This window comes from Polyodon spathula, chromosome 6, assembly GCF_017654505.1.
Source record: "Polyodon spathula isolate WHYD16114869_AA chromosome 6, ASM1765450v1, whole genome shotgun sequence".
Taxonomy (NCBI): domain Eukaryota; kingdom Metazoa; phylum Chordata; class Actinopteri; order Acipenseriformes; family Polyodontidae; genus Polyodon; species Polyodon spathula.
The window spans coordinates 43,536,429-43,557,881 of NC_054539.1; the positions used below are offsets into that span (position 1 = coordinate 43,536,429).

The following is a 21,453-nucleotide window of genomic DNA, read 5'->3' on the forward strand; positions in this document are numbered from 1 at the left end:
CAACCAATTATCTTAAAGTCACATAATTTGTTGAATGGAGTCCACCTGTGTGCAATTATGGTGCTTCACATGAGTTCAGGTTAAGTACATCTGTCTCTGGGAGGTCCCACAGTTGGTTAGTACATTTCCTAACAAAAACTACATCATGAAAACGAAATCCGGAATAAGATTCTTCAAAAGCACCAATCAGGGATAGGATATAAGAACATTTCCAAGGCATTGAATATCCCCCGGAGCACAGTAAAGTCCATGTGGGAGACTCTGAGACCAAGTGGAAGAAGATTCTATGGTCTGATGAGACCAAAATAGAGCTTTTGACCTCAACGCTAAGGGCTATGTTTGGCACAAGCCTAACACCGCACATCATCCTTAGAACACCATCCCTACCGTGAAGCATGGTGGTGGCAGCATCATGCTATGGGGATGCGTCTCTGCGTCAGGGCCTGGAAAGCTTGTGAAGATAGAGGGCAAAATGGATGCAGCAAAGTACAGATAACATAAGAACATAAGAAAGTTTACAAACGAGAGGAGGCCATTCGGCCCATCTTGCTCGTTTGATTGTTAGTAGCTTATTGATCCCAGAATCTTATCAAGCAGCTTCTTGAAGGATCCCAGGGTGTCAGCTTCAACAACATTACTGGGGAGTTGATTCCAGACCCTCACAATTCTCTGTGTAAAAAAGTGCCTCCTATTTTCTGTTCTGAATGCCCCTTTGTCTAACCTGCATTTGTGACCCCTGGTCCTTATTTCTTTTTTCAGGCTGAAAAAGTCCCTTGGGTCGACACTGTCAATACCTTTTAGAATTTTGAGTGCTTGAATTAGGTCGCTACGTAGTCTTCTTTGTTCAAGACTGAACAGATTCAATTCTTTTAGCCTGTCTGCATATGACATGCCTTTTAAGTTCATCAAAGGTCCCCCTCCAACTTAACGGAGCTTGAGCAATTTTGCAAAGAAGAATGGGCAAAAATTGCAGTGTCCAGATGTGCAAAGCTGGTAGAGGCTTATCCAAATAGACTCATGGCGAAAGTTGCTGCCAAAGCTGCCTCTACCAAATATTGACTCAAGGGGGTGAATACTTATGCAATCAACTATATTCAGTTTTTTATTTGCAATGAATTTAAAACAATTTGTAGATTTTATTTTTCACTTGGACTTTTTTGTGTTGATAAGTGGCAAAAACTCCTAATTAAATCAATTTCGATTCCATGTTGTAACACAATAAAATGTGGAAAAATCAAAGGGGGGTGAATACTTTTGAGAGCCACTGAACATGTCTTAACCATGCTGGGGAAGAATAGTAAGTATAGATTCAAACACCTGCACAAGTAGAACAAACCTAAAACTTTAGTATACCTTTGGGGGAGAAAAACGGACACATTAATTAAAGGTTTAGCTCTGCATTAAATTGAACACGTTTTCTTGTACAGTATGCTGTGAACCATGCATGCACTGGTTTCAATAAATACATATTACCTTTGGATTATCTAGAACTGAGTCCCCTGTATATAATAATGAAATATAACAAGCTATAAAGCCTTTGTTTCATTACCAGAATAAGCACATACATGTAACATTAATGACAATTACTTAATCCCTAGCTGGCTATTGAAAGAATTCTTGTGTTGGACAGGGGAATGAATAGGGAATTGTGCAAGTGTACTCAGTCCCTCAGTGACTGTAGAGGCTGGTACAGGGAGAAACAAACCCTTTTTTTTAAGCTGGTACAAGAAGATATTCTAGCAACTGTCCCAGCACAGCACCACACTGACCGACACACTCTATGACAGAGAGGTTGATGCTTCTTGTTAAATATTACAGAAAGGTATGTAGCTCCTGTTTCTAAAGTGTGTTTGATTTAGAATTGAACCCGTTTTGATTTGGTAGGTTCCTCAGTGATAATGTTCTACAGAGTAGTTAAGAGTAATTTAAAGCCTTTTCTGTTTAAATTTGAAAGCTTTATGTAAGTGTTCAAGTCAGATACAAGACATCAAAGTCTGTTTAAATAACTAGACTTTTCATTTTCTTGGAATGTAGCCTGTTCATTGTTCAAATACCTTAATTTATAACAATGTAATGCAACTGGCATTTTATCCTACCTAGTGGTTTTCAATATTTCAATATGAAAGATCTATTCTAAAATGTTTTCATGCTTCAGTATAGATAGATTTGTATTGTTTTGAATCATATCACTCAAGGCCGTTTTAAAGTTAAGTTAAAAGCAGGACTGTAAACTCAATCCTGAACCATACAAGATGCCAATGTAAAGCAGACAGTTCACTGGCGGCCCTTTTTAATGTGAGAGTGCTTTGTGTTTGCAGGTACCTGCAGGAGGTTGGCTACACGGACACAATCCTGGATGTGAAGTCACAGCGAGTGAAAGCACTGCTGGGTTTGGCTGGTGACGCTGTAGAGAGACCTTCGGACAAGAACCCTGAACCCATGGTGAATGGCACAGAGCCGCCTTTAAAGGAAACCATAATGATTGGGTAAGCATGTATCCGACGCTATTCTTGTTTTTGTATGCAGACTGTGTGAATTCTAAGTGCTAGAAAGTGTGTAAAGTAAAACTGTTTGCTTAGTGATGCAAAATTCTTTGAGTGCTGGATGCGGAAGCAGCTGTCTCCTTTGTTTGTGTCTGTGTTATCTCTGTGGTGCATGGGGCTGCCTGTATTGCTCAGATATGGCCCTTTTTTTTCGGCTTCATTCGGCTCCTATCGGTCTCACTCGACCATTGAAAGGTTTTCTTGGCTTTTTCCGGAGAAAAAACGACTGGAGACCTGTGCTTTACGTCTTTACGGACTGGAAAAAGAAAATTGTAATGTCTGACCTGGTCCGACATAGGACCGCAAAGGGTTCATTTAAAACAACATGTATTAGAGCTGTCAATCAGTCGCAGTTAACTTCTGCAATTTTGAATGCGTTAATTGTTTTGGAGATTATCAAGTACGATAATATAACCAATTCAGTAGCAAAGCGGATAGCTGCCGACTGCAGACTCATTAACGCTGTAAGTGACGCAAGGCTAAAGAGATGTTTTACAAATAGCATCTTCCAATCAGTCCTTCAGTACACCTTGCCTTCCAGAGGAACAGAGGAATAACAACAAAAAGACTGCAAAGTCGGTGCGACTGAAGAATTGGTGATTAGTGGACGTCCATGAGCAATCACAGCTATCTTTGAATCACTGCACACCTGACTGATGACTTGGACACTAGTCTTTTGCTACAACAGTAAAACATACCAAAGAGAGACATTATGCTAAAACATGTGCAGAGCTTTTTTTGGATGTTGTGAAAGAGTAGGATATACAAGGCAAGATAACTACAATTGATACTGACAGTGCACGCACTGTGATAGCAGCTGCCAATCTTTTTCCATTTGAACACATGCCATGCATCACTTGCATCTACAGCGATCTATCACAGTAGCGCTTAATGATGCCGGGTTCGAAAACTTACTGACAGAATGTAGAAAACTCGCTGCGAATGGACAGAAGTAAGAATGTTTCAATTCAGTGGAACTCCTCATTGCAGATGGTTTAACCACTGCTTAGAAAAAGATATGCTATGACAGCTGTTCAGAAGCAAACTATATCAGTGCCCACTCCTGCAGAATTTGACAAACTCCAAAAGCTGGAAGCTCTACAGGTATGTGACCGAGCTCCCTGGGGGACAGACGTTTCACCCGCAATGTGCCATTTATTTATTGTTATGGCGCAGCATATGCTGTTCGGTTTAAGTACGTATTCACTGCAGACTTAATTAAACACAAAGAAAACACCAATCTCTCAATGCTAAAGGTAGTGACAGCACCTTTCCTAAGTTTTAAGAATCTGTAGTACCTTCTAAAGTCCAAAATGGACAATGTGTCGGAGTTAATTCTTAACTTACTGTTGTCAGAAGTCTCACAAGCGCGGTGTGCAAACTGCAGAAGCTGAACCATCAAAAATGAAAATGAACCTCCTCTTAGCGGCATCTGATTCAGAAGACGAACACGTCAACCAACAATTTTTTGGATTGTTATAGAGCACCACCAGGCATGTAATATTGCCCTCTGGCATGGTGGTTGAAACGTGTTGGTGCAGATAAGTGTAGCAAAGCTGGCACGTAAATACTTAGCAACGTTGGTGACACCAGTGCCATGCAAATTACTTTTCTCACATAGATTTCAAATTGCACGCAACACAGGCTGTAGTGGATTTGCAAGTGTATGATTTTAAATCTAAGCTATATCAACCTCTCCCGTCTGACCTGTACTCTTTAACCTACAAACCTGGCATCTCTTTATCAATCCTCTGAGAGAGATTCTTTAGCCTCGAGCCAGAACAGGTAGAGTAGGTAGATCTGTTGCGTTCCCTTTAGGGTTACAGAGCACCCTGCTGGGTTAACAACAAATGTATTTCTTTAACTTTGATGTATACTGTGCTATCTGTATTGCACCTATACATTTTTCAACATGGTTACTTTGATGTTTTAATTCACATATCTCTGGGCATGAATCTGATGGGGGGGAAAAAATAGCTAACACATTTGACAAATGATTGTCGACAGTGCTAAAGGCTGAGATTGCCTTCTGAGTTTACGTTCATATAAATGTTCCCTGCTGCAATAACTCTGGGATGTCTGAATAAAAATAACTGAGCAATAATGAATATTTGGCACCCTTGATGAAGATGAGCAAAAAAGGCTGTATAAAATAAACAACACAGGTAATGAGCTATATTTTATGCTCAAAAATATGGGAAAACTATATTCTTTTATACGAATACAATTGCTCAGAGAAAACATTTATTTTTAACAAGTAATGTTTTTTTTTTCTCAAAAACATATGTGTCAAAATTATTGGGACCCCTAAAGATTCTTGTAAATAAAATCAAACAAAATTAAATCTGCATTAACATTCTACTTTAAGTACATCACAGTCTTAAGGAACTGTATTGTTGCCTTCCCTGGCTTCCTGTTTCACTGGGGTATAAAAATGAGGTAACATGCATGTAAAATCCATTTGTCATCCATCACCATGGGGAAAGGCAAAGAACTCACAAATGAAAAGAGACAAATGGTTATTGACCTTCATAAATCAGGCAATGGGTACAAAATAAAACAGCTAAAAACCTAAATATAATTATGACAATAATTAAGAAGTTCAAAACCAGTGGAACAGTGGTAAATCTGCCTGGAAGAGGATGCAAGTGCATCTTGCCCCCATGCACAGTGAGGAAGATGGTTCGGGAGGCAAAGAAGAATCCAAGGGCCACAGTTGGAGAATTGCAGAACTTTGTTGCATCTTGGGGTCACCAAATCTCCAAATCCACAATTAGACGCCACCTCCATGCCAATAGCCTATTTGGAAGGGTTGCCAGAAAAAAAGCCTTTATTGAGAGTAACCAACAAATGTAAGCACCTGGCATTTGCTAAAAGGCATTGGCACTTGGATTGGAAGAGGGTGCTATGGTCAGATGAGATGAAATTGGAGCTGTTTGGCCACGCACACCAGCAGTGGGTTTGGCGTCGAAAGAAGGATGCGTATGCAAAAAAGAACCTCATACCTACTGTTAAATATGGTGGTGGATCTGATGTTATTGGGCTGTTTTGCTTCCTTGTTAAGGTCAACGGCATCATGGACTCTACCAAGTACCAGGCCATTTTAGCCAAAAACATGGTTGCCTCTGCCAGGAGGATGAAACTTGGCTGCAAGTGGATCTTCCAGAAAGACAGTGACCCCAAGCACACAACAAAATCCACAAAGAAATGGTTAATTGACCGCAAAATCAACATTTTGCAGTGGCCATCTCAGTCCCCGGACATTGAAAGCCTGTGGTTTGAATTGAAGAGGGCAGTCCATAAGCGCAGACGAAGGATGTCAAGGATCTAGAACGATTCTGTATGGAAGAATGGTCTAAGATCCCTTCCAATGTGTTCTCCTATCTCAAAAAAGGCTTAGTGCCATTATCCTTGCAAGGGGAGGGTGCACAAAGTACTGAAAACAAGGGTGCCAATAATTGTGACACTGCCCAGGTACCTGGATCTCTTTCAGGTAATGATAAACAAAAAAAGAACAAAAAAACCCACATAGTTTAATGTTTTAAGTGCATGATACATATTTAAATACTAAACAGTATGCATAAATACTAAATGGTGCACATACATGTTCTCCCTTCAGATCTGTAGACACTGTAACCATTTTCAGTACTGGAAACATAATAATAAAAATAAACATCTCTGTTTAAATACAGTTTGACTGGAGCACAGATGCAGCATCTTTCAACAATAACAAAGCGAGATGCGGACAGTTCAGTAATATTGCTCCATTCATATATAGATTCAATAGAGAAAGGCTTTGGCTTAAGGTAGAAACATGGTAGTTTAATGAGAGATTTTATTGGTAGTTCATACTGCATTTAATGAGAGATTGTACTGGTAGTTCAGACTCTTGTACACGGACTGTTTATTAATTGCTCCATTCATTTCTCAGGCAGTGTCCTGATTTATCAATAAGGGTTTAAAACAGTAACGAGTAAATTAAAAAATAAAAATCAATTTACTAAATAAAAACTCATTGTTTTTCTCTCTGTATGTCACCCTTGTTCTTTATTTAAAACATTTCAGGACTGTTTTCTTAGACTGTCTTTACTCAGCAGAAAGGTTTTCAATGTAGACTTAAAAGAATCCAATGTTTCAACCTGCCTAATGCTAACTGGAATAGAGTTCCACAAACAAGGCGCACAACAGGAAAAATCTCTGTCTGCAGTTGATTTAAGATGACTTTTTCCAACAAATAAGTTATGCATTTTCAGATCTGAAAGAACGAGTAGGAATATACAAAATAGGTCTTGGAGATAAGAGGGCCCTATTCCTCAAAGGACCTTATAAGTTATTGTAGCAACTTAAAATCAATTTGGTAGCTCACTGGTAGCCAATGTAAGGGCCTGAGCACTGGAGTAATATGTTGAGAACAACGAGTATGAGAAAGCAGTCTGGCAGATGTATTCTGAACAAGCTTCTAAATTTGTGGCAGGTATAGCAACAAACAAAGAATTGCTATAATCAAGATGACAAGTTACACATTCATGTATCAACATTTCTGCATCCCTCATGTCCAACACAGACTTTAATTTGGCAACGTTTCTCGAATGATAAAAAGCTGTTCTGATAACATAATTATTATGTAAATCAAAAGAAAGCTGAGGCTCCAAGATAACACCCAGGTTGTTGGCATTAGTGGAAGGTAAAACCCAGTTTAGAGACAATTAACAAAACCTGGGTTTATTTTCAAGCAGTTTGTAGCCATCCATGATCAGATCTCAGTTAAACACTTTGTAAGAGTATATGTTACCGTGTCTGCTTGTGCTGGAAATGATTCAAACATTTGTGTATCATCAGCATAAAAATGAAAGCCAAGATTGCATTTTCTAATAATGTCCCCAAGAGGTATCATATAGACACTGAACAACAAAGGGGTCATAACAGAGCCCTGAGGAACACCAAACTGTACAGTAGCTATTTCAGAGGTGCAGTTTCCCAGCGAGTTAAACTGATGACGGTGACATAAATAGGAAACAAACCAATCTAGAACTTTCCCAGAAAGACCAATATGAGACGTTGTAACAAAATATCATGGTCAACGGTATCAAATGCTGCAGAAAGATCTAACAAAACAAGAAAGCATACCGGATTCTAGCCATCATTGAAAATCATTGCAAACTCCCAGTAAAGCAGTCTCAGTATTATGACCGGAACGAAAACCAGATCAGCAAATCATTACTGCTGAGATATCATAAAGTTGGTCAGCAACGTTTTCAGTTACTTTGGCAAAAAATGGTATGTTGGAAATAGGATGATAGTTGATAGTTGGTAGTAAATCGGGACTGGGTGGTATGTACCATATTTAATATGATGTTACTTAATGTAAACATGTATTTATATTTTATGGTTATCCAATGAAGACAGTTTATTGATTTGTTATAATCTGGTAATTGTTTAGTAAATTATGTGTATTTGATTATTAAAATATACGGAACGGAAATGCCCATAATATATGTATATATATATATATATATATATATATATATATATATATATACACAGTACTGTGCAAAAGTTTTAGGCAGGTGTGAAAAAATGCTGTAAATTAAGAATGCTTTAAAAAATAGACATGTTAATAGTTTGTATTTATCAATTAACAAAATGCAAAGTGAGTGAACAGAAGAAAAATCTACATCAAATCCATATTTGGTGTGACCACCTTTTGCCTTCAAAACAGCATCAATTCTTCTAGGTACACTTGCACAAAGGCAGGGATTTTGTAGGCATATAGTCAAGTATATGATTAAACAGTTATACCAAACAGGTGGTAATGATCATCAATTCAATATGTAGGTTGAAACACAATCATTAACTGAAACAGAAACAGCTGCGTAGGAGGAATAAAACTGGGTGAGGAACAGCCAAACTCAGCTAACAAGGTGAGGTTGCTGAAGACAGTTTACTGTCAAAAGTCATACACCATGGCAAGACTGAGCACAGCAACAAGACACAAGTTAGTTATACTGCATCAGCAAGGTCTCTCCCAGGCAGAAATTTCAAGGCAGAAAGCGTTTCCAGATGTGCTGTCCAAGCTCTTTTGAAGAAGCACAAAGAAACGGGCAACGCTGAGGACCGTAAACGCAGTGGTCGGCCAAGGAAACTTACTGCAGCTGAAAGACACATCATGCTTACTTCCCTTCGCAATCGGAAGATGTCCAGCAATGCCATCAGCTCAGAATTGGCAGAAAACAGTGGGACCCTGGTACACTGTCCGGAGAAGTCTGGTCAGAAGTGGCCTTCATTGGAGACTTGCGACCAAAAAGCCATACCTCCAACATGATACATGATACCTCCAAACAATAACATGATTATGTGATTTGCAACTATGCTTATACCATCTAGTGTACAACAACATACCCAATTACTGTATGACATAGCTTATAGTCTGCATTATGTTGACAGAGTGTGTAGGGGGGTGATAGATGAAAGATCACATTTTCAGATTATTTGAATGGAATGAGGAAGGCATTTCAGTCCCTAGTTGAAAGAAAACTAGACAGACAGTTTTGCAAAAACTAGTTATTTTTCTCTATAGAAACAGTAGATCCCAGAACCACATACAGCAGTGTTGTTACAAACCTCATAAAATAGTATGTGAATGACAAAAATGAATATTTAAATTACATGTGAAGCTACTAAGTTATATGTCTTATTTTTTATCATGTTGCACATTATGTTACTAGAATCTAACCAATCACTTTAGCTATCAAAGCTGCGTTGCAATTTAAGATTACTGTATTGGTTCTTAATCAGTAACTGAAATTACCTTTACCACTGAGCTATCTGATCATTGAGCGATTTTAAAGCTGTAAAATATTTATTTTCGTGGAAATCTGGTGTCTAGATGCGGGATGGAAGCTCTTAAAAGCCCCAAAGGAAATATCCCTTAGCAGTGAGGCACCACTACTATGAATATCAGAACATTCTTCCAATTAATATTGACTTTTTGGAGTCTTGGTGGTCAACAAACTGTTCAGTTAATTGTGGTACTCAGTATGGAAATTGTCATTGTGCCGCATTAAAAATAGTTTTGCATAATGTTCTGTGTATTTTGATCAATATTTTGGTCATTAAAATACTTACTGTACTGTACAAAAAGTCCTTGGAGAAAGATCCAAAGTGATAATGTTATCAAAATGGGTGTTTTTACCACCTTCAGGCACATTATCACCATGCAGAGCACATGTTACACAGCTCTTTTTTATACACAATACCTTCTTCATCCCTTGTGGATCAAACACCACTCCAGCCGGAATGACCCATAAAGATATGGTCAGCACTCCAGTTAAGCTTTTGGGTCATTGGTAATTTACTCTACAATTAAGAAAGTATCTTGTCGCACAATAAAAAATCACATCTGTATGGCGGCCTTTACTCTGCATATAATACACAGAGTAGTGATGGCTTAGTTATTACTTAGTGCGTACATTATGATATGCCATCCTTAATTGGAATGTATAGTACTTTTGTCATTGTATAAATCATCATGGATCATGTTATGTATTATCTGCCACTAGCATAGAATGCTTATTGTTTCTTTACTATTATAAAATAACTTCATTATCTTTGATTAACTGTCATCAAACTATATCCTGTTTTTCCTCACTGTATTTCAATGCTATGTTTCCAATTTGGTGTCTGACAAGCATTTACATTCCTAGCAACAAAAAATGCAGAGCAGTATATGTTTTGTGTTGAGTGCTGTTTTTTCCACATGTAGGAAACCAGATTTGACAGACTCTACATCTGTCTTGGACACTTTTAAATTTCTGGAGAGTGCAGCTGCAGAGTTTAGTGATGAAGATGAAGATGATGACAGCGATGGGAAAGAGAAGACTATTATAGATTCTGCAACAGTGAGTAAATACACCTTTTTTTGTTATGAGTGACTCAGCAGAGCCTTCAGACAGTATACCAAAAATGATTAGAGGTACAGGTTATATTTAAAAATAGGCATAGAAACATTTAAAGATTTCATTAAGGTACATTTTCTTTTGTATGTTAACAGCTTAATGAAGTTGCACAATTTGTTTTGATAATGAAGGCATAACAGAGTAGGATAGCTACTTTTAAATAGCGTTTATTCAGCACAAAACATAGAACAGCTGTTGTAGTGGGTTACACATTATACATTTTAAATAATTCATTCCACTAAACCAACTTTGTACTGTAAAACTACACATAGGAACATAGGTTGCTAAGCAACCCAAAAGGTGAGGATAGGCCTTATCACTTAATGTTTCTTAATGACATTTTGCAAACTGAAAGCAGAAAACAAATATGAACACTTCTTGCCTGAAATTTTTCCTGATAAAAACTCAAATTATTTATGATCAACACCCTGGTCTGTTTTTAATTTGTCTTGACACCTGACAGTCTACCCAAACTGCTCAGGAAGGAGAGTGTTAATTTAAATAAAAGAAAAGAAAAATGGTACGTAAATCCTAATAAAAATTAAAAAAAAAAATAAATAAATAAAAAAATTAACAAACCAGAATAACATTAAATCAGTTTGATCAATTTAAAACAAACTGCCAGCACCAAAACCCACCAGAAGTTTTGCAAACATCACTAGAAAGGTACAGACACTGCAAAAAAAAGAAAGAAAAAAAGAATTTCCTTTCTCATCGTTTTGTTATTTTGAAGTTGCTATGATTCTAGTCAGAGTATATTTCCTTTGTTGACTTTCCACCTCTCAAATATGATTGATTTATTTTCACAATGCAATCCTTGCTCTTTGGCTGACAGATTGTAAGAAAGAAGGTGTCCTCATCTCCATCGCCATCCCAGTCGCTGTCGTCAGAAGCCAGCGATGACCACGACACAGAAGAGGCCCTGAAGGAGTTTGATTTCTTGGTGACCACAGATGAAGTGGACGGGTCTGGAGAGTCGAGGAGCGCAGGGGATGGGACAGAATGGGGTATGGGATAGCTAAGATCCAATACTATTTAACCCTGTGCAAAAACATATTTTCGTAACATAGCTGTCTAATTACTCTTCATGCCTAGGTAAATGAGAGACATTTGGGCTGCTGTTTTTAGGCAAGTTAAAACCCTCCAACCCTGAAATTAGATTTAATAGACAAGTTCAAAGTTACGCTCCCTTATTATTTCTGTGTTATAAAATAGCTTTTAATGGACATGTTCAGCCAGCTTCACTGGTTCTCCTTGCAAATTTATTTTCTGCCCAATTCTATTACTTCTGGCAAAACCAAGCTGGGGCAAAGGGCAAGTCTTGTGAGTTGCAAGTTGCTTTTCAAGAATAAGCTAACTCCATCTAAAATGCTTCAAACAAATATTTTTGAATTCATTAACCCAGTTCTAAAATTGTATGCACCTTAATTTTGCAGTTCTGCTCCAATTAATATTTATTTACTTTTTTATATTATTGTTGTTTAAACTGAACCACACTAGATACTTTTTCAACAAACTTAAATCATTCCCTTGTTGGAAACTCCTGCATAAAAGTTTGTTTACAGAAAATAAAAGCATGAATAAGCCACAGAAAATGGTATAGGATATGTATTTTTTATTTTTTTTGTTTGTTTTTTAATCAAGTGTCTTGACCCTCTTAGCATACCGTAACTCATTCTCTGCGTCACCATTTTAATATACTCAAATGCATGCAACACAATGAGTGCAGTCGGTGTTTGCATAGAAAGTTAGTTATATAACTGCATTTTGGAGCAAAGTACTAAAATGTGAAGGATTTGTCAATGGGAAGTTTATAAAAAAAAAACAAAAAAAAAAAAAACATTCTGACGTATCTACTGTCAAATTGGAACCTTCAGTATCACAAATGTAGGCTACATAAAATCTGAAGCACCACCTGCATGCTAAACGTGTTTTCACTTCTCAGAATACACTTTCTAGAAATAACACAGCAACAAATGACAGAGTACACTTAGAAATTCAGGATCACTGCAAGCTAATCAAGCTGAGAGAGAGAGAGAGAGAGAGAGAGAGAGAGAGAGAGAGAGAGAGAGAGTGTGAAGAGAGAATTAATGGTAATATTATTTTCTCTTATGAAAAAAATTTTACCGTTACTTTTTTATAGTCATTTACTAGGGAAAAAATTCCTTTAGTGATATTTTTTTAAAGTCATATCAAAAAATTTACGTAATTCATTATTGGACTAAGAAATGTAATCGATTTGTTTCTATTTACCATCAGCTAAACAAAGTGTTTATTTATTTAATTTTATACATTAAAATGTTTTAACAATCTACAGCACCACGTCATTTTGAGCAAATAATAGATCTTAATACTGTTGTTGCATAACATTGAGTGTACAACTTCTTTTTTTTTTTAAATTCTGATCTGTCTTTATAAAAAAGAAATGTACCAAGTTATTTGGCATAGTAAAATACTAAATACCAAGTGTTTAAAGCATTCCATGAAAGGAAGTGGGTTTTGTTGGTTTTATTTTTGTGAATTACAGTAATTTAAGTGATTTGCATTAGTCTTTCTTTATTTAAGCCTTTATTTTATAACTTGTTTGATGTACTGTGTACCGTGATATTAAGGTTATCATAGCAAATTTTGTACCTTCCCACCTGAGCGTACTCCATGATTTTTTCAAATTAGACTTTACATGTAGAATCTACACAAACTATTCCACACTGATAAAGTAAAAAAATGCATATACAATATAAATAAGTAAGAGTAACAGAGAGAAACAGATTAATCTCAGTTGCATAAGTATTCAGCCCCTTTGCTACTGCAGCCCTAAATCAGCTCAGGTGAAAATGATTTGCTTGAAAGGTCACAAAAGTAGTTAAATGGTTTCAGCCTGTGTGCACTCAAAGTGGTTTAACTTGTAGATAATTTCCCTCAGGTACATAAAGACTTTCAAGCTGTAACTCACATAGTGATCCAACAAAGCAACCATGAAGACCAAGGAGCTTTCGAAACAAGTCAGGGATAAAGTGGTAGAGAGTAACAGAGCAGGAGGAGGTTACAAGAACATTTTAAAGGTGCTGATTATCCCTCTGAGCACAGTGAAGTCGTTTGAAAAAAAGTTATTTGAAAAACTGCGTATATTATTTGTAATTCAACACATGACATTATTGGTAGGGGGTGAATATTTCTGAAAACCAGTGTGTGTGTGTATATATATATAACAAAACATAAGGAGTATCAAGGCAATGTTCAAGAAAATTGAAAATTGTCTCTAAATCTGGGATTCCTCAAAATAGCCACCCTTTGCCTTAATAACAGCCTCACAAACATGAGGCATTCGGTTAACAAGTTTCAGCAGGAAATCACACGACATGTCTTCCCAGCTCTTCTGCAGCAATTCCCAGAGATGTAGGGCACTTGTGGGTAGCTTTGCTTTGCCTCTTCTGTCTAGTTCCTCCCATACAAGTTCTATGGGATTGAGGTCTGGAGACTGGGCAGGCCAGGTCATTAGATTGAGTTGTCCTTCACTTTCCTTCTTTGAGGTGTGTTTCGGGTCATTATCTTGCTGAAGAATGAAGGCCCAACTAGCCGTAATCCTGATGGAAAGGCATGCCTCTGAAGTATGCTGTGATAGCCATGCTGGTTGGGCTTCCCATGGACTTGGTAAAGATTACCAACTCTGTCACCAGCAAAGCAACTCCAGACCATGACACTGCCTCCTCCATGTTTGACAGTGGGAACCACACATGCAGAACTCATGCGCTCACCCTCTCTGCGTCTTACAAATACTCAAATACTGCGGTTGGACCCAAATATTTCAAATTTTGTCTCATCGGTCCATAAGACCGACTTCCACTCCTCAAACGTCCAGTTTCTATGGTTTTTGGCCCAGGCAAGTCTCTTCCTCTTATTCTGCACTCTTAACAATGGTTTCTTTGCAGCAATTCTTCCAGTTAGGCCAGCTTCACGCAATCTCCTCTGAACAGTTGATGTTGAAACATCTGTAGTTCTAGTAGCATTTAGCTGAGCTTGTATTTCAGGGGCAGTTAATCGCGGTTTCGCAGACTTGTGAATCGAATGAACTTGTTCTCTGATTCTGAGGTCACCCTTGGCCTGCCTGACCTTGTTTGGTCCTCATGAGTGCCAGTTTCTTCAAATCATTTGATGGTCTTGGCCACAGCAGTTACAGACACTTGCAAAGTTCTTGCGATTTGTCTTAAAGATTGACCTTCATTTCTTAAAGTAATTACAGACTTTGCTTTTTTCTTTGCTTAACTGAGCTTATTTTGCCATTTTCTGCTCCCTTACATTCAGGAATGACAAACTTGTGTCTATGCTACCTATATTTATAGTAATCATGGACCCTCACCTGTTAACAATAATTGGTGACAAAAGGTTAATTAGGTAACATGCTAGTTAACTCAGAGAACATCTAACAAAGACACTTTTATACTTAGGCCAGTGTTCTAACACCGTGTTATATACATTTCAGACTTTTAACTGACTTGGGCTTCAGACTGAAATCCCCTTGCTTTGGGTGACCATTTCATTGAAATTGACAAGATTTACATTTTCATTTAAAAATTAAATTTTTGAATGCAATTCACTTATTATTATCAGCTTATATATATATATATATATATATATATATATATATATATATATATATATATATATATATATATATGAAATATTAAGTGTTTATAGACAAGTTTATACAGTTAAAAGCATAGATAATTATGAAAAACCTGGTTTCAAGCAGGTGTACTCAAACTTTTGACTGGTACTGTGTGTGTGTGTGTGTGTGTGTGTCTATATATATATATATATATATATATATATATATATATATATATATATATATATTATATATATATATATAATGAAGAAAATTAATTGTATATGGTCTTCATTTTCACTATCGATAGCACTCTTCTTGTGGTTCTTTGCTTGTTATTTTTATCCATAATTAGGGTTATGAGGAGGGTATTTTGAAGTACAATAAATTAAAAGCTGCTGCTGTTTCCAGTGTATCACTTCCAGTGTTGTAGGTCAATTTTGCTCAGATAGTTTACTGTAAAACAGGATTTTTTTGCAGCAACTTAATTTCGCTAATGGCCTTCATGGTCCATTTTTGCTGCAATAAATGTTTGCGCTTTTTCTTTTAATGTACTGCACATGTATGAATAATATATTTCACGGCACATTAATTTTGCAGATTTAATAAAGCGAAATTAGCAAACATGTATTACTTGTGAAATGTTCTTTTTTTACAGTATCTGCAGTCAACCCATGGGCCCTGCAAAACAAGAAGGGATTGTGTATCAGGAAGTAGTAGCATTTTTTATGTATGTTGTATATGACTTGTGAATATACGATAAGAAATATCAACATTTTTCCTTTTAAGTATTAAAGACCACTCGGATTTATATTATTGCTGATTTGGGATTGGGATTGAGGGTCCTTCACTTGTTTTACTCCAATCACAGATAATGTACAGACTTTAATGTTCATTAATGTACATGAGACCTCTTATCATCATGAAAAACTGTAACTTTATCATCATGAATACATTTATACTCTGTGTAGTTTTGGATACATAAGTACCTGTCAACTTAGCGCCTGCTACCAATATCAACACTCGGACGGCCAGATGTATTTCTGAAACTTACTTGTAACAGAAAATATGTCAGGTTCCATTTGCATAACAAACTTATTTCACAGTTGTTTGTAATTTTCTACCGTCTTCTGCTGGGCTCATGCAAATATAGTGGGCGAATTAACTAACAAACAAAAAAAAAAAAAACAACCTGAAAACTGTAATTGACTGATACTCTGTTCACCCCTGAGGAAAGTCATAATTGATATCGCAGTATGTGGATATGTGGGAATCAGTGTCATTTTCTATCTAAACCCTCGTAATGTGAAAGAAGGATTTGTACTGAAAAGGCTGCTTTTGGTTTGTCTCCCTGTTTAGAGAAGGATGGCCAGTGTCCCATACCCGAAGGCTGGGATGTAGACCAAGGTTTAATAACTAAACTCAAGGAGCAGTACAAAAAGGAACGCAAGGGGAAAAAGGGGGTGAAGAGTAAGTCAAGATGGGTGGCACTGCCAAACCTATACACAAAACAAAAAAAGCACTACCTCAGTCCTTCCCATCTCTTCTTTTACTGCTCCTTTGACACCTCTCACCCTCCCCAATCACAATTTCAGTTCCCTTCTTTTAGTTTGATGTGACCACTGAGTTATCTGCATATCATTCCAAATATTGATTTATCTTTCTGCTTTTTTTTTTTTTTCACTTTTTTGTCATTGCAAAAATGACACCCACCCCCCACCCTGTTCATGTCAGTATCGACAGGCTTCTAACGTCGTAGACTCACTACCATAATAATGTTATAGTCTTTATCAGTTGGAATTGAAGTCATCAATACATTACTAAATGTGTAACAAAACAATTTTTTACTATATATAAATAAGTATAAGTGTACTATATATAAAAAAAATCGTAGACATGAGTTTAAACTAATAGAAAGTGCTGAGATATTTAGTTGTCTTTTCGTGGGGGTTGTTGTTAAAGTATTGATCTGTATAATATGTACTGTATTGCGTATTGCAGTAACAGTAAAAGCTTGCTCTTTTGATTGCATTCTTACCTATTTGTTGTCATTTCCAAAATCTGTATAATATAATCTGTTTCTTTTCCCTTGGAACAAAAAAAGGGAACAAAAAGGAACAAAGGTAACACATAAAATTATAAAAAGAAAGAAGTGATTGCACAACGAGAGTGATCACTGGAACCAAAAGTTTCTCCTCAGCTTTTTTGTTTTTATTTCCTTCATTTTTATTTCTTCCAACATTAATTCTGGTATTAATGGAAAAATACAGCCAATCAAATTCTGTTGCCTATTTGCTTATAAATTCGGCCAATTGTGGAGGATTGTGTCGTTTTTGAGTACTAACCTAAGACCACCCAACAGCATTACTGCTCCACATAGGCCTTAAATGTGACTACCAGTTTCCTTCTTTTTTTTTTTCCTTTTCCTGTCAGGTGTGTTGAACCATTTTTAGTGTCAAACTATATTTAAAAAAACAAATTGCATATTGTATATCACAAAATAATATATGCATTGTCTCCTCCTCCCTGAATAGGACCCAACAGGTCAAAGCTACAAGACATGCTGGCAAACCTGAGAGACGCAGAAGACGTTCCCTCAGTGCAGCCCTCAGTAACCCCCCCATCACGACCCAGCGTGGCACGGCTCAATGAACATGAAACAAACAGGACGGACGAAGGTAGGCTTCTTCACCAACAGCAAAGAATGTGTGTTGTTTGTGAGATACTTCAACGCACTGTTACCAGGGGTAACACTCAGATGAGTACAATATACTGCAAATGATTGTGAATGAGTTTGATTGCTGGCATCCTCATTATCATTGTAATTGATGAAGGCAGCAGCCAAAACATTTTGACTTTTACCTCAACGCTTATGATTAAGTGTTTAAAGTTATTGGTGGTTAAATTACATTATAATGACTTTTTTTTACACAATTGGTCAATTATGATGCCTTCCATCATTTTTTATAGAGGTTAATAGAGGCCATTTATCTGTACACTAATTCTTTGTGAATACCACAGTAATTTTTAAGTGGAAATCAGTATTTATTGTATAAAATGTACATAGATGGTTGCGCCAGGTTGTTACTGCCATTTGTCTTGAATATGAACTGTGTTTTAGCATACAGCTGCTCAACACAAATTAGATTTACCACAGGCAGTGACACATACAATATGGGAAACTATGTCAACAACATGGAGTCCCAAAGAATACCCATTATACGCATTGTCTCTGTCTATTTACTTATGACAACTCTGTATAGCGATCCAGCTGAAGGATGTGTTTTGTAAATGCACTCTCTAGAGTAATTTTATGTAAATGTTTAGTGCATAGCAGTTTACCCATTTTTGTGAAAATGTTTTCTTGTGTATTTTTTGCAGTGGAAGCCTTGACATTTCCTCCAACGTCAGGGAAGTCTTTCATTATGGGCACAGATGAGGCTACGGAGAGTGAGCTGGGGCTGGGAGAACTTGCAGGCCTTACAGTCGCCAATGAAGCGGATTCACTCACCTATGATGTAAGTAACTAGTGTGTGTGTCAATATCCCATGCCTGTAAAACACTTTGGTTTAACACTGTAGTGGGTATTACATAATTGTGCTCATTAACTACAGGAAAACCAAGTCAAATAGACAATTTAGGATAATTAAGGTATTTGCTAAAACAGTCTACTGGTATGATGTGGTTTTAGCAAATGTTTCTTGGATAAGCTTTTAAACAAACTGTATTTTCAACAAATGTTAAAATTTATTGAAATCATTGGTGGTTGGGTGGTAATTGCAGGAGAATGACATATCCCAGCCCTTGTGGGCAAAGCAGCCTGGGGATGTAGCAGATCAACTTGTTGCTGACATGTATTGACCTCCACACTCCACTTGTCAAACAGTACTTACACAGCCGTTTAGAAAAATACAAAACAAAGTTTCACGGAATACCTATGAGACCCTATGTTCAGTACTTCAGGCCATCAAGTGAGCATGCAGTGGCTGCTGCATTTATTGCAAGTGTCATATAACAATATTACTGTGTTGTTGGTATGCAGAATGAGTATTCTGAATGATGCAGTACACTCAGAGTTCTTCGTTGTCGTTGTTTATTTATAAGAAACCCACAAAATACTGTTACAAATCACTCACCCATTGGAGTAAAGAAAAACAAGTTTACTTATCTTAACCTGAAATCAGCTGCTTCTTAAAGTTGTGTGTCTGTCTATATATATATATATAATATATATATATATATATATATATATATATATATATATATATGTGTGTGTGTGTGTGTGTCTGTGTGTATTAAGCAGCTGCTTAGTTGGAATTCTGATATTATTTGAAAACTCTATAAATAAATAAATAAATAAATAAACTAGTACAATTCTTTAAAAACATTGACAAGAAGCCATTAGTGCACGTACGGTTAGATTTTTACAAAGCCACTTTGACCTTAGGTGGGGAAAAAAACTATGAAGCGCAGGGCAATGAAACCTGGAAGTCACTGAAGTTGACAAAGCTGCATAAAAATTGGTGATGTTTGTTTCTAGATTAGCAGCAATAAAGATGCACTGAGGAAGACGTGGAACCCCAAGTTCACATTACGGAGTCACTTTGATGGAATTCGGGGTCTCGCCTTCCACCCTGTTGAACCAGTCATAATAACGGCGTCAGAAGACCACACGCTCAAGATGTGGAACTTGCAGAAAACCGCCCCCACGAAAAAGTAAGAAGCTGTGCTTGACAGCAAATCCGTCATTACTTGAGAATAAAAATGATGGGATGTTAAATACACAGTAAACCATATTAATATTTTTTCTGTGATTAGGATCTCCCAATAGTGTTTTTTATTTTTTTTGTTTGTATTTATTTGTAATTATTTTTAGTTTTGTAGATTGAAAAGCATGGACACATATTTACACTGTATTCATCCTAGTCATACTATATATACTAGAGATAATCTTGAAATAACGTACAGGGGTGTATGTACAATATTGTAAAACACATTTTAATTTGTACAGGTCTTCTGCATGTCCTGTCACCACTTCATTGTTGTGCTATTGCTGAGAAATGTATTAACATTTATTATTTTTTTTTTTTTAATCCTGTCTTCTTTCTCAGGAGTGCCTCTCTAGATGTGGAACCTATTTATACATTTAGGGCACATAGGTACGTAGTAAATCAATTAATGTTTAAATTGAATGGGGCTAATTGTATTGATGCAGTCAACATTTCTACACAGGCGCATTTCTTTATCTGCGTGGAAATAGAAAATTAGTTGCAATTGAATGATTGCATTTGAGTAAGTTCTCATCCAACGATGTAGAATGGTTTTTTTTTTTTTTTTAATTTTTTTTTACAAAAGTAGTAATATTTGTATATATTTTTTACTATCATTTAAAAATACAGTATGTGGTATATTGATAGGTTAAAAGAAAGTTTGCAGAACTTTATTTTTGGCAGCCTTGGACTTCCTTGGTAATCTCGCCTGGGGAGTGAAATTGGCCCAACCCCTTCTTCCAACCAGTACTTTAAATCCTTTCATTAACCAGCCAGATGAGTGACATGCTTTGAACCTGCTGAGGTGGAAAAGTATCCTGATACTCATTTTAAGATTTGCTGTTCAAGTTCTGTTAAAAACATGTTTTTTTTTTTTTTTTTTTTTTTTTTTTTTTTTTTTTTTAATAATTTGCTTTGTTTGTTCTTTTTGCTGTTTCCAGAGGCTCAGTGCTCTGTGTAGTAATGAGCACCAGTGGAGAGCAGTGTTTTAGCAGTGGTATTGATGGGACAATCCAGAGCTGGAATACTCCAAACCCTAACATTGATCCCTATGACTCCTATGGTTTGTATTTCTAATTGGAGTTCTGCATTAGTTAGTGTTTGTATTTCTAATTGGAGTTCTTAAGCTAGATGAAGCGCCTTTGTTAGTAAGCACCATCGCCATCTAGTGCAGAGTAGTGTAATGCCAGCAAAACAAAAGAAAACATGTGGAAACTTGTCCACAATGGAAGATACATGAACTGGCCTAACTTTCTGGATACCAGGGTGTCTATTGCAGATAAGTAGAACTGAAGAGCAGCTTATGAATTCACATGATAGCACCTTTAAAACAGACTCAGATTCAAAATGAGTAATTGCAAACTTCATAACATTGTATTGGTACAGGGACTACATAATATTTAAACTATACCCAAAAGATATTGGCCACTGAATGCATTTTTGGTGGTTCATAATTTGCATTGTTGTTACTTGGACAGTTGTGTTGCATTTTGGCATAAACACCTCTATCTGACCCATTGTATTTAATTACACAATTTCTAAATGTTAGTTTCACATAATCATCTCGCAAGATTAGCTAT

The 21,453-nt window shown here is 36.6% G+C and overlaps 1 protein-coding gene across 2 annotated transcripts in view; it reads left to right on the top strand.

Annotated features, from left to right (window-relative positions):
• LOC121317214 (striatin-like) overlaps window positions 1-21,453 on the top strand; it is a 111,908-nt gene that overhangs the window by 79,616 nt on the left and 10,839 nt on the right. The window contains exons 5-13 of one of the 2 annotated variants that reach the window (XM_041252897.1): window positions 2,319-2,486; window positions 10,306-10,441; window positions 11,334-11,505; window positions 16,464-16,574; window positions 17,639-17,782; window positions 18,486-18,622; window positions 19,645-19,820; window positions 20,216-20,263; window positions 20,815-20,936. In XM_041252897.1, the coding sequence (XP_041108831.1) occupies window positions 2,319-2,486; window positions 10,306-10,441; window positions 11,334-11,505; window positions 16,464-16,574; window positions 17,639-17,782; window positions 18,486-18,622; window positions 19,645-19,820; window positions 20,216-20,263; window positions 20,815-20,936 (1,214 nt within the window). The remainder of the gene's footprint in view (window positions 1-2,318; window positions 2,487-10,305; window positions 10,442-11,333; window positions 11,506-16,463; window positions 16,575-17,638; window positions 17,783-18,485; window positions 18,623-19,644; window positions 19,821-20,215; window positions 20,264-20,814; window positions 20,937-21,453) is intronic. The other variant, XM_041252898.1, reaches the window with a different exon arrangement.